The sequence below is a fragment of the Typopeltis vanoorti genome, chromosome 13, assembly GCF_054136105.1.
Source record: "Typopeltis vanoorti isolate ZY-2024b chromosome 13, IOZ_Tvanoo_1.0, whole genome shotgun sequence".
Taxonomy (NCBI): domain Eukaryota; kingdom Metazoa; phylum Arthropoda; class Arachnida; order Uropygi; family Thelyphonidae; genus Typopeltis; species Typopeltis vanoorti.
Genome location: NC_143561.1, coordinates 88,219,462 through 88,237,050, shown reverse-complemented (window position 1 = coordinate 88,237,050; position 17,589 = coordinate 88,219,462). Strand labels below are relative to the sequence as shown.

Here is a 17,589-nt window from a genome sequence, read left to right as displayed (position 1 = left end):
ATAGATACGAGAACCTCAGTTGGCTCAGTGCCAAGAAGAGTCAATTCATGTTGAAGGGAAGAAAGAATAAGGCGATGTATGTAAATCACGTGCTTTATATGTAAAATTTTCCAACTGTTATACAAGTAAAATAGTTATCACTTTATAAACTACAATATTCATAAAAGAGAAGTTAATTTTCCAACATGTAATAATAAACAACTCATCCCACAATACGGATTGATTACCCTATTATAGGAATGGATTCTCCTTCTTCTGACATGCACAGAAGTGTCAAAAGTGCATCTGTGGGCATACAGTAACTGATTAATTTGCAGGAAAATTGTCAGTAGGAAGTTAGTAATGATGTAAACTATTATAGCATCCTGTACACATGTGAGATTCCTATCAGGAAATTGATGATAAGTAGTATTTTGAACAAGTTTCCTCTCAGCACCTTATCGTATTTGCATTTTGCAGAAATCTTAAATTTAAGAGCCTTGTTATATTTCCATGATTTCTCAGTTATTTGCTGTAAAGTTAAACTCTTGTCCCAATGACTCCTGTTTGTTCTGAACCCATGTCCTTCTTTCCAAAGTTTCTCTTCCACAATTTTCTTAGCCTTTTTTCAAGTATGTTTGTATAAATCTTTATCTGTAGCACATGCAGCAAAATTCTTTTCTAGTTTTCCCATTCAGTTTTATTTTCTATTTTTACAGATGATTTCTATGAGAGTTGTTTGTAAGTCATTTAGAAATCAACTATCTGATTGATTCTACTGAATTATGGAGTTTAGCCACTGTAAAACTTTTTTTATCTCCATATGTGAGAATCAGGTTGAAATCATCTACTCCAGCTTCCATTCTAAGTTTTTGACAGCATTTTTCCTCCTCAAGTAGTAATATTGATTGGTTTCTCTTGTGTATTTTGTACAGTAGTACAGAATACACAAGAGAAATGTTCTATCCTTATCTCAAAATTATTTTTCATAGTAATTTGATAGTATTTTTCATAGTTTTTCTAGACATCCAGATCCATATCTTCAGTTTTTCTTGGAGCTTCTGTAGCTCAGGGTTTCAGTGGTGTTCTTTGATGGAAAGATTTAGGTTGGAATCTTGTCTGAGGCACAGAGAACCTTTATCAGGGCTTTACAACTGAATATGTTAGTCAGACTCATATGGAGGTGGTGGGGTTTTACCTCCTAGAAACATGGGTTTTTCATCATGTGAAGCAGGAAAACTGTCCAGAATAATACATACAATTCACCGATGATGATGCTGCACTGGCCTCATAGCTTTAGTTGCTTCAGCTGTAATCCATATGAACCATCAGTTTTTATGGTTTTATCATCAAATTCCTTTAACAGCATACTGTTAAAGCATACTGTTAAAACTTCTTTTAACAGTATGCTAAAATTTTTAGCATACTAATTTCATTTTTTAAACTTCTTGAACACTGTTCAGAATGTTTTGCTGCTTTTATGATCTTTCTCTTCTACTGGGTGGCCTAGAAAGTAATACAGCAGTCAGAGAATCCATCTTTAATTAGAAAAATTTTATTAGCAGAACATAATATATAAATGTATATGCAAAACCTAATGTTTAGGCACATGTTAGCATCAAATGAAATCAATCAATAACCAACAAAGTATAAATTGAAATTTAATAATAACAAAGTATAAATTGAAATTATTGTGACTATTCTTTTGGCAACTGCGCTATTACTTCTGCCATATTGTGTATTCTTCCCAAATCTTCCCATGACTTTTGTGTTACTACTTTTACACATAACTTTACTTCTCTTACATCCACCCCCCCCCCTCCCATATTCTCTCAGGATATATACTGAGTTACTTGCCAGGAGCATTCTTCTGTTGTAGGACTGTCTGTTTAAGTCTGCTGTGAAATTGTGATTTTTCTGTTCTTGTAAATGTGTCACCTTGGCTGAATCAATCTGTTTTCTTCAGATTTTGGATCTCTAATGTTTAGTTCTTGTTCACTTTTTCTTTGAAAAATTTTATACTTGACCTGCAGTTCACTTGTGAAAACTTCTTGACTTTGTGGAAACTTTCATGCATATTCTTCTTTTCAACATGGTGCTCATTTTTATCATACTGTTAACTAGTTGGTAATCATTTCCTATTTCAGTTTCCTTGTATACTAATTTCCTGAATCCCTCTGAAGATTTCATCTCTGAAATCTTCAGAGAAGTTCACTATCAACACGGTCAGTAAGACTTTTCTATTTCTTTTTGGTCTCTCCCTGCATGTCATTTTTATATTTGTTTATGTTGGAACCTAATGTTAATAATGATTACTTTCTGTCTTTGTTACATGGTGATCAGGATTTGTTATGGCAAAATTATGACTTGTACTGTGTTTTATTTTATGGCTTTATTTTAAAATAAACCAAGCTGATTACTGATATTTCTATTTTCATATTTATGTCATCATCTGAAGTACATTACAGTATGTACACAAAGAATAGAGGTCTACTAAATTGACTCTGGTGAAGAAGAAGAAGGAAAAAAAAATAACACCCTAAATCAGATCTAAAGTTCTGTTTATATATATGATTTCAGACCATTTTCAGTAGATCAGTTTATCCACTAGTTAAAAAAACAACAACTAGTTAATGTTACTGGTATTAGTAGTGGCTTAATTATAGTAAGGTATTTGTGTCTAAAATAAAGACTGCAGTTGTTACTAAGTAGTGCTCTAGAGTCAGGAATTGGATGTGCTAGAGCAGTGGTCTGCAAACGTTTTTGATCGTGTACCCCCCCCCCCCCCCAAGACAGAAAAATAAACAGCAAGTACCCCCAATTGATTGAGAGAGTTTCTTTGGAGGAAATTTTTTTAACCATTTATCCATTTTGTGAGGGTTATATTGATAATATCAAACACTTTTAAAAATTGTAAGCAATTTTGATAATATTAATTCACTATTTCTAGTGAATGTAAAAGTAAGCACAAAAAGGTGTTGGAATTGCACAGAAACAATATATACTAAAAAATCGTTAAATTAAACTTACTACTAATAGTCAAATAATTAATACAACTGTGGTGTCATCTGTAGATAGCAGGATAACTAAGCAATTTTCCTTCTCTAGTTGGGCTTGTCAACACTAGAATGCTCTACAAACAATGGCAATGATAAGAAGTAAGAGATTTACTCCCTAGTTTTAAAAAACATGACAGCTTTGCCACTGACGATTATGTGGGCAAAGTCGTCCAATGTGCACTACTCACAAATTTAAGTTTATAGGATCTTTATAACGTCTTTGTCTATATTATATATATGTTTAATTGATGAAAGAAAGTAATATTCTTTATCTTTAATTGATTACTTAATTTTTTTTCCTATCAATATAAAACTTTTTTGACGTACCCCCACATATCGACTCGCGTACCCCAGGGGGTACGCGTACCACACTTTGGAGACCACTGTGCTAGAGACCTAAAGGCCTAATTAATTGTCATCTTCTTGAAATAAAAGTTCATCATCATCATTATGAAACAAAAGTTATGTGGGTCAAATTGTGCCTGATATTTGCTATCTGGAATTGCAAGTCAAATCAGTAAATTCTCTAAAATATTCATAATAATCAAATTTACTCTTGAAAAAGAATGACAAGGAACTGTATCTTTTCTAGATGTTTGTCTTAGTCATGAAATAGATAGCTCTTTGTCTCTCTGCTTCAGTCTATCACAAGACAGCTTTCTCTGGACATTATATACAGGAGTCATACTAAGATACTTTGATGTGAAGTCAACAGCCTCTATGTACAAGTAGCCTAGTTGTGAAATACTTCACATGCAAACTTTTGTTTTCATGTGAAGTATTTCTCTTGCTTGGATAAAGAATTAAATCATATATATATATATATATATATATATATATATATATATATGGTATACCCTCAATTTAACTGATGAATTGGAGGAAGGGGTGTCTACTATTGCTGAAAGCCAGTTAAATCAAGTGTATTTTAAAAACATATTAATAACAAACTTACAATATACAGGATGTATTAAAATTTTATTGTAATGTATAAGTATGAATAAAATACTACTCTAAAATATAATTAATTGTATTTTATTTTATATAAATAATTTAAATAAAATATTGTGTATTTTATAATGTATATTGAGTAATTTATACACACCACTAAAACATCTGTTAAAAATAAATTTACGACAGGAACCAAACTTTATTTTAAATAAACATATCAAAAACTATACAATGAAACTAATGGAGTGTTTCTGCCACTTTTTTATATATTTTTTTTTCTTAAAGTTTACACAGTTATTTTTAACGTGAACATTAGTTTTTTGTTTAAATCCATTTTAGAGAGGAAAAATACTTTAAAATTCTTAAATTCCATTGAATAAAAAACATACAGAAATGTTAAAAAAGATACAATATATTCAATATCAATATTAACTTAATTGAAAGCATTACAATTTTCATTTCATATTTCATATGAAATATCAAATGTGGTTAGCTTATCCGCTCTCCAGCCAAAAAGCCGTGGGTTTGAATCCTGCCGTGGGCATGGATGTTTGTGATTGTCTGTGAAAATACTAGTGGTGGTGGTGGTCGGCAGTAGATGGCATTGGTGTAGATGATGAAAGTAGTTGCGGTTCGTTGTAGTTGATGGATTGAGTGGTGGAGACAGAAAGTTGTGGAGTAGGTGCTCTCCCTCGATGAGTCTTTGGACTCCCTGGAGGTGTCGTATAATAATAATAATATAACAGAATTCTCCTGTCATATGAAAGGAGAGGCGTTAATTCCTGCTGATACCTCAGCATTAGTACAATGGTGGGTTAAGATAATCTGGAGTCCATACCCTGGTGATTAGATATGCAAGACTATTCCTCAACCTGTTGCACTATAGGTTCAGAATCTTCCCTGGGAAAAATCATTAAAAAAAAAATTAAGCAAGATAATGTGAGAAAACTTCAAAATGAGAAATGGAAGATACAACAGTACTTTTCATTTCATAAGAATTATCAAATGCCGGCCTGGTTGGGCGAGTGGTTAGCATATCTGCTCTCCAGCCAAAAGGCTGCGGGTTTGAATCCCGCTGTGGGCATGGATGTTTGTGATTGTCTGTGAAAATACTACTGGTGGTGATCGGCAGTAGATGGCATTGGTGTAGATGATGAAAGTAGTTGCGGTTCGTTGTAGTTGGTGGATTGAGTGGTGGAGATGGAAAGTTGTGGAGTAGGTGCCTTCCTGGTGAAACAGATCCAGTTGATGAAGTGGGCTTGAAGAAATCATCAAGATTCATTTGCCTTACACCTTTGTGCTGCTTCCTTATTACTGTAGATTGAAATTCTCCAAAATGTTCATAATAAGGAAGCACATCAGGGTCTAATGATGACTCTAAAAAGGTTAAAATTTTTCCTTTAGAACAGAAATTATTTGCCTGTTAAATTGAAGGGCCTACTCTAATTACTTGTCAGGTATATTTTGCTGTGTTAACCATTTCAACAACGGGATTAATTTTTCATATGTTGGTTGCTCTTTCTGTTGTTTTAAATGGTTCCTCTATTTTGTTGAATCTCGAGCTTTCACTTTCAACAAAGCTCCATGGACTCTCAGTTGTATCTTCCATTTCTCATTTTTAAATTTAAATTATTTAAAAATGAGAAATTTTAAATTATTTTTTTAAATTATTTTTCCCAGGGAAGATTCTGAACCTATAGTGCAACAGCACTGGCTGAGGAATAGTCTTGCATATCTAGTCATCACCAGATTATGAACTCCAGATTATCTTAACCCACCATTGTACTAATGTGCTTAGGCGTTCAGAATATTCCTTAGGAGGGATTAGCATGTAAAATTTCAAGTGAAGTGGTATGGCTATTCATCATATAATAAATTCAAGTTGTGGATATTCTTCTATATCAAAATGATAAATTTGAAGATGCAATTATCCCCATTGTGCTACAGAGAATGGCAGCAGGGAAGAAGTAGCAAAATCATTTGAATCACGGGAAGCCAACATACAGAAAAAGGAATCTGTTACTTTTTATAATAGTGGCTTAGGTAAGTAAGCCTCTGAAAGCAGTTTATTATGTTTGGTAATTACATGTATTCTCTTCATAGTTTGTGTTTTTAGGAGTAAAAAATTGAGTTTCTGCGAGGAAAACCTTGCCACCTCCATATGAGACAACTGAACTGACTTTCACTTGAAAAGGGCCTCCAGTCACTCAGCCCCTTTCATCATCCAATGCAATGAAAATGATCTACAACTAAAAATTGCCTCCCATTCATGATGTCATAGTTAAATATTAACTACTTATATCTTCTTCTGTTACTTGATTTTTGTTGCCTGAATAAATATTATTATATAGAAGAATCTTACCTGTTTTAATGTTTGTTTGTTGTCTTACTAATGCCAACCATGTCAGCATGGTATGATTGTAATTTCTCTACTAGCTCTTTTTTTTTTTTTTTGCATGCTTTGTATAATGATGGTGTCTATCTTCAGTTCTGTGTTTGAGATTTTTTCTAGCAGCTGACTCTTTTCACTAGGACCTTACAAAAAAAAAAAATGGATGGGGTCTTGTTTAACTGGAAACCCTACTTGGCATGATAGTTAATTGTTGTATCATCATAATACAGCAGTCCCTCAATTAGTGCACCTAATGCATTCTTTAAAGGCACATTAATCGAAAATGCATTAATCGAATATAATAACCTATGGGAAAAATTATAATTCGTTCCTCAAATTTCTTTTTTGACCCTTAATTTTTTTTTTTATATAAAAGAATTAGGATATAACTTGGGACATAGGTAAAGGAAAACCATGAATCTGAAAGACAAAACATATTCAGAATATGTTTTGTCTTTCAGATTTCAGAATAATAATATAAATTTATTATTCTACTTCTTAACAAACAATTGAGCTAACTTAGTTTGGCAGACATTCTGTTTCCTTTTTTCATGCAATTGATGGTATGGCCCTGTTGCTTCTTCTACTACTACTACTACTACTTCTGCTAATTTTACTGCTTCTCTCTTCATCAGGGTCAGCCTCTAAGCATTGCTGCTTAAAAACACTTAGATTGTATGAAATGTATTTTCAAATTGTTTCTGTGAATTCTCTTTGGGCTTGTCAGTGATTAAATTTTCTTCATATTCTTCAGGATCTTCCAGCTGTAAATCTAAATTTAGCAGGTTGGAATCACTCAATTTCTCAGACTGAGATTTAATTAACTTAGATTCATTTGAAAAATACTTGCACAATGTGGAAGAATGTGCTTCCAAGCGGCTTGCATGTTGTTAACAATAATTTCATTTGACTTTGCGACTTTATAACCAGGCTGAGATTTCTCTTGGTCAGAAAAGTCTTGTAAGGCATTTGCTTCCAAAAAAGGCTGGTTTCATCGACATTAAATATTTGTTGGTCACAATACTTCTGTCACAATTTTCTTGAACATCTCCGGATAATTTGCAGTCACCTCCTTATCTGTACTTGCAGCTTTGCCTGTGATTAGAACATTATGAAGGCTATTTATCTTTTTGAAATGTTCAAACCACCCAGCACTAGGACTAGTGGACTTCTTTTTTTTTTTTTTTTCCCATCACTGGTAGCCCTTTCTTTCAAGGTTGCAAAGAGACTTAATGCTTTTGATTTAATAAGGTCAGTGTGCTTAGCGGAATCCGTTTTTGGTTACAATCTTCGATCCATGTAGAAAGAAGGCTCTCTAATTCAATTCTTATAATACTTTGATTTCAAATGCAAGCATGATGAACTTGAAGCAGTTTAACCTTTCTCTTTGTATTCAGCAGCTTTGCTTAAAATTACTCCCATAGTTGATTCACTCATTTTGTGTTCTTGTCCTATCTTTGCTCTGGACTCACCTTGTTCATTTTTATTTATTATTTCAAGTTTTTCTTCCAATGAGATTCATTTTTGAATCATTTTCACACTTCCACTCTTTTATTCACTAATTCTTTTACTCACGATGAAAGGTTGGGAAAATACTTTAAAATAATAAAGTAAGGGCGCTAGTGGGTCAAGCGCTATGGACGTGTTTCGAAGAGCTCCTGATTCAGATAAGTTTTACTAGGAATAATTAAGTATATATGCGTAATTGTTTAAGTAAGAGCGGCTGTAAACGTTGTACGCTACCGATATTATTAGTGTGGGGTTTTTTTTCTTGCCTAAACTAAATACGAAATCGTTAATATTAGACCTAGTAACCTGCAGAGAAAAAAAAAAAAAAAAAATGGCAGCGGCATTGTCATTCCATGATTTTAATTTAGATTTCAGTCGTTTCGTTAAGTGTGAGGTCTGTTATATGTATTCCTTCGATTACATAAATGATTTGTGGATGTTTAGTGCAGATGGAAGAAGGGTGTGTGCGAAATGTGACCTGAACGAGGAATCGATGAATGCGAATATGAAATTGATGACAGAAAGTGCTAGTACTGATTGTGTCGTGAGTGCACATTTGAAAGAGAAGGATGATGAGGAAGACAGGCGAAAAAATGTTAAAAAATCAGGAAAAAAGAAAAAGAGCGATTTGACAACCGTAACGGGTGTTAAAAGGGACGAAAGTGAGGTGGAAAGAAACGAAATTGAGAGAACGAATGAAAGTAGAAATGGCGTGATGCAGAAATCGCAAGTAAAAAAAAATCAAAAGAATGAATGATGGCGAAAGTTGGACGCATGTTGGAATGAAAGTACTGAAACAAAGAAAGATATATGACAGTAAAAGTGAGAAGAATGATAGCGAAAGTTGGACACATGTTAGTCCGAAAGTACGGAAACAAAGAAAGATATGTGAGAGTGATAGTGAGAAGAATGATAGTGAAAGTTGGACGTATGTTGGACCGAAAGTACGGAAACAAAGAAGGATGAATGAGAGGGAAAGTGAGAAGAGGGGGTCGAGAGTTAGAAAGTTAGAAAGATTTAATGATAGAGAGAATATGTCGCGAGGTTCGGAAGGTGAATTGGATTGGATGAAGCAAGAAATGAAATGGATGTGGAATGAAATTAAGAGAATTCAGGTCAAAACTATTAAAATAAATCATGATGGCATGAAAGAGTTAACAAAAGATGAGCGAGTGGCGTTGTATGGTGACTCCATTATTAAAGGTGTGCTAGAGGATAAAATGCACAAGGTATGTTTTCCAGGCGGTAAAATGAGTAGAGTGAATGAGGCATTGAATATGAGGCGGGAACGAGCAAAAGAGTTAATTGTATTGGTACAAATGATTTGAGAGAGAACAAAGAGCATGTCAAAATGAATGTCAGGAGACTGCTTGGAAAGATAAAAGAGAATAGTGTGACAGGAAGGGAAGTCAGTGTGTTGCCTAGGTATGATTGTGGTGAAATAAGACGGAGAGCAAGGATTATGAATGATATTCTGACTGAAATGTGTGAGAAGATGGCAGTACAGTTTGTTAATGTGTGGAATGAGTTTGAGGGACGAAGTGAGCTTTATGGGAGCGATGGACTGCATTTGAGTGGTTATGGTGTGAGTCGCTTGGAGAGACTGCTGCTGAAAAGTGGAGAAGTGAATAGAGAGAATGAATCAGATCGAGAGGGGGAGTGATGTGGAAGAGCAGGGGAGTAAGACAGGAGAGATGGAAGAAGTGGAAATGAATGGGGAAGTGAGTGGTATGAGTATAGAAAATGAGAGAATGGGTGTACAAGAGGAGCAGGGAAACGGGGAGGCACAGGGATACACAGCGTGAGAAAGGTGGATGCTCCAAGAGGAGGTGAGAGCATGTGTAGGCAGGAAAGTAATGGGATGATCAGGGATCAAAAGGAAACAGATGGAATTGCAAAGGGTTCTAAAATGAAGAAGCAGAAAGGGAAATGGCCCCAGTCCAGCATGGAGAGATCACATCGAGGGAGTGGTATCAGTGGAACTAGCTGTAGATCCAGAAATGAGTTGTTGTGTTTGTATACCAATGCTAGAAGTATAAGAAACAAGGCGGATGAAACGGTTGCGCTAATTGCGTCTGTGCACCCAGAAATTGTCGGAATAAGTGAGACATGGTTAGATGAGGATGACATCCTGACAGGAATAGAGATGGAAAGGTATGATGTGTTTTGTGAGGATAGAAGGGGTAAAAAGGGAGAGGGAGTGCTATTGATGATAGAGAAAGAGTTATGTCCATACAAGGTAGAGATGCAAGAGGGAAATGGGGCCAGTGGTTTTGAGGTAGTATGGTGTGAGATAGAGGTGAATAGAATCAAATACTTGGTGGGATGTTGTTATAGACCTGGTAATGTGGATGGTGGTGATAGTGAAATGTATAGTCAAATAAGCCAAGCAAATAAGAAAAGGGTGATCATTATGGGTGATTTTAATTATGGCAATATAGACTGGAATGAAGAGATAGCAACTGGAAGTAAAGAAAATGAGTTTCTTGAGTTTTTGAGGGATAACTAACTCAGACAGTATGTAACAGAGGGCACACGAGGATTAAGGGTCTTGGATTTGGTCATCTTATCGGAGGATGTAATTATCAATGAGGTATCAAATCATCCACCAATTGGTGAGAGTGACCATGAGGTGATGACCTGGGTGGTTGCCAGCAGTGCAAGGACCCCTGTGAAAAAAGGGTATATGTGAAACTACAAGGGGGGGGGTGATTATGAAGAGCTCACGAGACAGCTTGCAGGTGTAGCATGGAATGAGGAGTTAGCTGGAAAAGAGATCAAAGCAGCTTGGGGGATTTTCAAAAAATATTTAGTAGATGCAATGTCTAAACGTATACCATGGGTGAGAAGGTTAAATAAGGTAGGTGTGAGATGGATGAATAAAGAGATTAAGCATGCAATACAGAGAAAAAGGGCATTGTGGAGGCAGCATAAGAGAAGTGGAAGTAAAAAATTTCATGAGGTCTACAAAGACAAGGCAAGGAGGGTGACTTGGTTGGTGAGAGTAGCTAAAGAGAGGTATGACAGCAGTTAGCTAATGAAGCCAAAAGGAATCCTGAGCAAGAGGTGTTTGGGGAGTTGAGTAAACTAGATGTAAATAAGGCTGTGGGACTTGATAATATATCACCGCGTATTCTGAAGGAATGTGCCAGAGAGTTGACACCTGCCTTCACATATTTTTTTAATACGAGTCTTGCACTTGGTCAAGTCCCTAAAGAGTGGAAGGAGGGCAAGATTGTGCCACTTCATAAAGGAGGTGATCGAACTCAAGCATCAAACTATAGGCCTATCTGTGTGTCAGGTGTTCTGGTTAAGTTGTTGGAGAAGCTTGTGAGAACTAGGATCCAGAGTTGGGTTGACAACAATGGTATAATCTTTGATGGCCAGCATGGATTTACTAAAGGGAGGTCATGTTTTAGTAATCTACTTACTTATTACAATAAAGTGACTGCTTCCCTGGACAGAGGAGAAGGATACACAGTAATATACTTGGATTTCGCAAAAGCTTTTTATAGACTACGTCATGATAAGTTGACAGTCAAACTAGAGCAGATGGGGTTGGATATTAGATTAGTGCATTGGATTGGAGACTGGCTATCTGATAGGTATCAACAAGTTGTGTATGGGGGTGCAATATCCAGGAAAAGGAAAGTCACTAGTGGAGTGCCTCAGGGATCTGTTTTAGGGCCATTACTATTTAACTTGTATATTAATGATATTGGCGAAGATTTGGATGGAGATATTCAGTTGTTTGCAGATGATGCAAAGTTGGGACGAACCATTAAGAGTAGGGAAGATGTTGTGGCCTTGCAAGAAGACTTGAATAAATTGAGTGATTGGGCAAGCAAATGGGGATGTGAGTTCAATGTTGCAAAATGTAAGGTTTTAAAATTTGGAAAACAAAGATGGGATGCAGAATTTATGCTTGGTGAGAATATATTGTTGGAAGTAGAGGAAATAAGAGATCTGGGGGTGATAGTGGATAAGGATCTAAAATTTAGGGGACACATCGCCAAAATTGTGAAGACAACACAAAGACTTCTGGGACTGATGCGGAGGACACTGACGTGTAGAAGTAGGGAGATTCTTGTTTCATTGTATAAGGCTTTGATTAGGCCACACATGGACTATTGTGCCCAGATTTGGTCACCTGGTTTTCAGAAGGATGAAGAGATGTTGGAAAGGGTCCAAAGGCCGCTGACTAAGGTAGTTTCTGACCTCTGGAATGTTGAGTATGAGGAAAGATTGAAAAGATGTAATTTGCAGAGTCTAGTGGAGAGAAGGAAGAGGGGAGATATGATAGAGACCTACAAGTTGGTAAGGGGTTGTTATAGGATCAATGGTGGAGAAGTTCTACAGAGAATAGTGGGAGATCAGGGGAGAACCAGAGGTCATCCCTGGAAACTGTATAAAGAGGGTGTGAGTAGGGGAGTGAGAGGCAGGTTTTTTCATGCAGAGTTGTGAGTGATTGGAATGCCTTGCCTGAGAGTGTGGTGTCTGCAAGGAGTTTGAATGTGTTTAAGACGCGGTATGATGAGATGTGTGTGAGATAAAAGGACCTCCTAGATGAGTCTTTGACTCCATGAGGTCTTGTTTAATAATAATAATAATAATAATAATAATAAGGAAAATAATAGCAAAGGAAGCACGAGATATGATCATCAAAATGTTATGTAATTAGCAGACGACAAATTTTGTCAGCAAATTGGAAGATAGTGTACATGGAAATAGTGTAGTACTGTATGCCATTAAAAAATAACTTTGTAAAATGTTTTAAATCGGTAACTAAGTTATTTCATCCTGGTGAGTGATTTTTTAAAATACTTAGCCATAAAAATGTATAGATAGAAACTTTTTAAAATCTGTAACATTTATTTTTAAGATGTATATAGGCGCACTAATCGAATTTTAGAGGTGCACTAATCGAATTTCGGTATAGAAAAAATATGATGCACTAATCGGAGCTGCATTAATCGAGGATTGCTGTATATGTATGAGTTTTGTGATACATCACACAGTTTGGTTATCTAAATCCAAAATTGCCAGTTTGTTTTTATTTATGTTTCCACTTTCTTCATAAGCTATATGGAAATCTTCTCATACTGTTTAGCTTTAATTGTTGACTATCTTAAATGTCATTAAAATCCTTTTTCTGGCAGAAAATCAAAATAAGCAGGGACAATTAAAGAATAAGATCTACCACCAGAAATTGTTCATACATTTCTGATTTATATTATTTATGGTTATGCATTTTTTTTATTTTTTTATTTTTTTTTAAGAACTTCAAGAATAAGTTGCAGAATGGTCACTCTACTACCATTTCCATTTTTCCCCTTGAAATAACACAGCACTATGAAATTGGCAAAGTCATAGGGGATGGAAATTTTGCTGTGGTTCGAGAATGCACAGATAGGTGAGAAATGTTTTGATATCTGTTTTAACCAGTCAAACTATTTGAAGATAATTGGGTTTATGATTTAATTTATAAAGTGAAGGTAATTTTTTCATTATCTACTTTTGTCTAATCAAAATTAGAAGTTGTAGTTGAATCTTATGTGTACTATTTCCTATTGCTAGCATCTTAAGTTTAGCATTAATAATAAAGGACTTAGTAGATAATATGTCACAAGTTATTTTAGACAGTTATACCTTTATGAAACTGCTGTCAAAATCCTGTTGATATTTGTCATCAGTGCTAGTTTATGTAATTAGCTGACTAACTGTCGCATTTTAAAAAAAAAATTTTATTTATTTTTAATATAAGCTTAACATGCCCACTATTTCCATATTATAGAATTGTGTGTTTACCTGAATTTACATATTCATTTCGCTATTCCATTTCTGCCACAAAGTTCAGCATCATCATTAAATTTCTGCCATGTGTACTGAAGGAATAGACATGAAAGCACACTAGGATGGTACTAATTAAGTTTATATTATTACTGGCTTCCTATAGACCAGGGATGTACAACATATGGCCTGTCGGCCATATGTAGACTGTTCAGTGATTTAATATGGCCCTCGGCACAAACTGAACAAGTAGAAGAAAAAAAATTGTATGATATTAAATGATTTAAAAAATTAGTGGATTCATATATTGTTATTGTTGATGTAAATAAATATTTTTTCAAGGAGGAGAGTTGTTTACATTCCCTGCACCTTAATAGAAATAAACTTGGGTTCGTGTGCGCTAAACAAATATCAAAATTCGATTGATGACTTTCTCAACTTTGCTTTAGCAGTGCTCGCATGAAAACGATCCTGTATTTTATGATTAGTATGCAGATATCCTTGTCACTGCTACATCATATGTTTAAATATTACATGAATATTACATATATACTGGAACAAACATTCTCTCTCTCATGGAATTAAACAAGTCACTGATACATACGAATCTCAGGGATGCAAATTTGAGAGGCATATTGATAACAGCCGCTTCCAGTTTACCGGTGGATATCGGAAAACTTGTTGATTAAAAAAAATATATAAATGTATCATATTAAAATGCTATTTCCATAAACATATCTATTGAATTATATATATATTTTTATTTTTTCCTAAAAATTCAAGTTTTAAAAAATACGGCCCGGTAAGTGTAACAATTACATGATTTGGCTCCTGGCAGCATTTAAGTTGTGCAATCCCTGCTATAGACAGTTTCTTCTAAATTAATCTGTTATTTGTCACTGTGTGAATCTTATATTTGGTCTTCTAGACACTTAGATTTCTTTTCTTCCTCTATCATCAAACATTTGTTTTTGATAGACTTTCCTCTTCCATTAGTTTTGAGTGACCTTACTATATTGGCAACTTATATTAGCTTTGCATACACTTCCTGAAGATTAATGGTATTAAGGTCTTTTGTAATATTTTCATTTGTAACACATTTCTGCCATCATGTCATCTGTTTGCTTCCCTAATTCTTCTCATAATTTACATGTATCGGAAATAAAACAGTTGTTCAAAAATGACTGTTTCATGTCTAACACAACTCTCTGATCAATAAGTAAAATTGGTTTAAACTGTCTTGTGTTATGCTAGCTTAGTGCATTGGTTAATTTCTCTGTCTTATTCCATATAAATATGGAATTTATATTTTTACTTGGTAATATATAGATAATCCCATTGAAATGCAGTTAAAGTTTTTTATACTCTTGCCTATTTTTAGTTTTTGTCTTTGTTGCTGATTTTCATACCACATTTATTGCAGTAGTTGTTCAGTTTAGTTAGAGTCCTGAAGATTTGTGCTGGATTTTTTTTTAGGAATATCAGTCGTCTGCATAAAGTAAAGAGCTTGGTTGAATAGTTCCATTTTAATATTATTATTATTATATGGGTAATTTCATGAAGTCAAAGGACTCATTGCAGAAGACCCACACTAACCATTAGATTTAATAATAGCATCAGAAGGAGTCTCAAGGCTGTGACTAATTTGATACAAGTTGGTGGCAGTGTTATGCTAGCTTAGTGTCTTAGTGCCATACTTGCCTGAGGGGTGATCAACTATATGGATGTTCCAATCTGGACAGGTTATATGCTGAATTACAAATCTGGAAATTATGAACTCTGCCACCATACCTACCTGATTTAGTCCTTCCTTCTCTTTCAAGGTCCATTCAATATGAAGTCTTCACTCCCAACTAGTTCATCAGCTGCAGGACCAGATGGATTTACTGCTTCAGTGCTTTGATGGGTTCCTCTGCCTATCTTGCAGGATTTAGTTGATCTACTTCTGTTTATCAAATGTCTCCATCATATCTTTGCCAGTCAAGAACAGTGTTCATCTCAAAGAAGGAAGATGCATCTGAACTCTGATTACCATCCAATTACAGTTGCTCCTGTTTTCTCACTTCTCTTTCATAAAGTAGCTAAACATGCTCCATAGGAATAGAGAAACTTTGGCACTCTCTTCTTTTTGACAGGCTATTTCTCTTTCCCATCCACTCTAGGATCTTTTCTTTCTTCTCTTCATAAAGCTACACTTAAACCTTAATAGAGGCTATTCTTTTTGAATTATTTCCTTCTTCTTAGACTGTACCATAGCTATATGTCCTAGGTATAGTCTCTTTCTCTCTCACACAGTATTATTCCAAATGGACATAGTAGTCCTCAGTATTGTTATTGTCTTCTTCTTCCTGATGTGCCACTAGCATTTTTCCATGCCACTGTAAACCATGGAGGTCTTGGGATTCTCTCGTTGCGATGGTTTTTGCCTAGATTACAGAAATTTTCTATATTCACATCAGAAGTATGTTTTGTCACCTCTAGGACTTCATGTATTAAATGATTATCGATATACCTATGGATGGGAAGGACACCGATTATAACTGCCTTGGCTGAACAAAGGAGATAGACTTTAATGTTGCACCATTCAGTCAATGTTGCTGCATTACAAGAACCTAAGCACGTTCTTCTCAGTATCAATAGATCAAGGATGGAACTCACTTTCTGCCAGTTTTGAATATATAAATTTAATTATGACAAGAATCACACTCAGGGAAGAAGTGATGACAAGAACTGCAAAGCAGGCTGTTAGAGTATAGAAACTTTGACTCATTGCTCAGTATTGTTATTGTACACATGGAGTATGTATCAGAAGACACAATGCAGTATTGAGGATTGTTAGGTAAAAAAAAAAAAAAAAAACCTACCTCCATAGCTCAGTCAGTATAGAGAAAGCCATTTGGTCAGCAAGATCTGGGTTTGATTCCCGTCAGTGATGCGAGGAACCTTTATCTGGTCTCTTTCGACTAAAGTTGTTAACTGGTCTCATATGGAGGTAGGGTTTTTTTTTTTTTTTCCCACCTGAAAACTTGGGTTTTTCGCCCCCCAGAACAGGCAAACCGGTCCCTTGAATGCACATGGATTACAGTCATGAATATGTCGCAGCCATATGCCGGTCCTGAGCCCAGATAAAATGGGGGGGGGGGGAGCAATGGTGAACTACCCTGTAAAAATCTCACCAGAAATACTTTGTGGGCAATGCCTACAAAGTCACCTACGGTTGGAAACGACTGAAAGGGAAAACCAGTCGACCCTAATTGCTGAAATTTTCCTGAATTTGCACTCCAACATGCTTGGTGAACAGAGCTCTCTCCAGATGCCTAACACTAAAACCCATTTAGATTAGTATAATTGGCTATTCTGTTTTACAGTCCTGGCACTGGGAGAACCAGAACTTAAATAGTGGACAGGAATTTAGGATGAAGTGAGGAATAAATGCTTCCCTGCTTATAAGAATTATTTTGGTGATTCATTCTGCACATAGGCTTGGGGCAGGTGACTGGGAACAATAACCTGACCAAGGAAATGAGGCATAGAATTTGCCTCATTTCCTTGGTCATACCACTTTATTGTAATGCCTTACACTGCACTGCATGGATTATGAGTGGTTGTGTATGTGTTGCTACATGGTGAGAGAGAGAGATTTGCAGTAGATTGTGGTCTGTGAGTAGCCCTAGGGATGGACAGCTTTCATAGTGTACTTAAATTGGATTACTTGTAAGGAAGAGGTCTAAGTTGTTTGGAGTGTATTTGGGATTGTCTGGTATTCTGTAGACATGTACAATTTTCCTTGGATTGTTAGTGGTTCCAAATGTCTCATCCTCCTTATCAGTTTAATATGTGCAGCTAGAATAAGAACAACAGCAGGTCATTTTGCTCTTCAACTGGAAAAATCCATCCTGAGTTCAATTC

The 17,589-nt window shown here is 35.4% G+C and overlaps 1 protein-coding gene across 1 annotated transcript in view; it reads left to right on the top strand.

Moving 5' to 3' along the window:
* Positions 1-17,589, top strand: part of LOC150100342 (serine/threonine-protein kinase DCLK1-like) — a 427,047-nt gene that overhangs the window by 139,185 nt on the left and 270,273 nt on the right. The window contains exon 6 of the mRNA XM_090402717.1: positions 13,170-13,303. Within this exon, the coding sequence (XP_090258843.1) occupies positions 13,170-13,303 (134 nt within the window). The remainder of the gene's footprint in view (positions 1-13,169; positions 13,304-17,589) is intronic.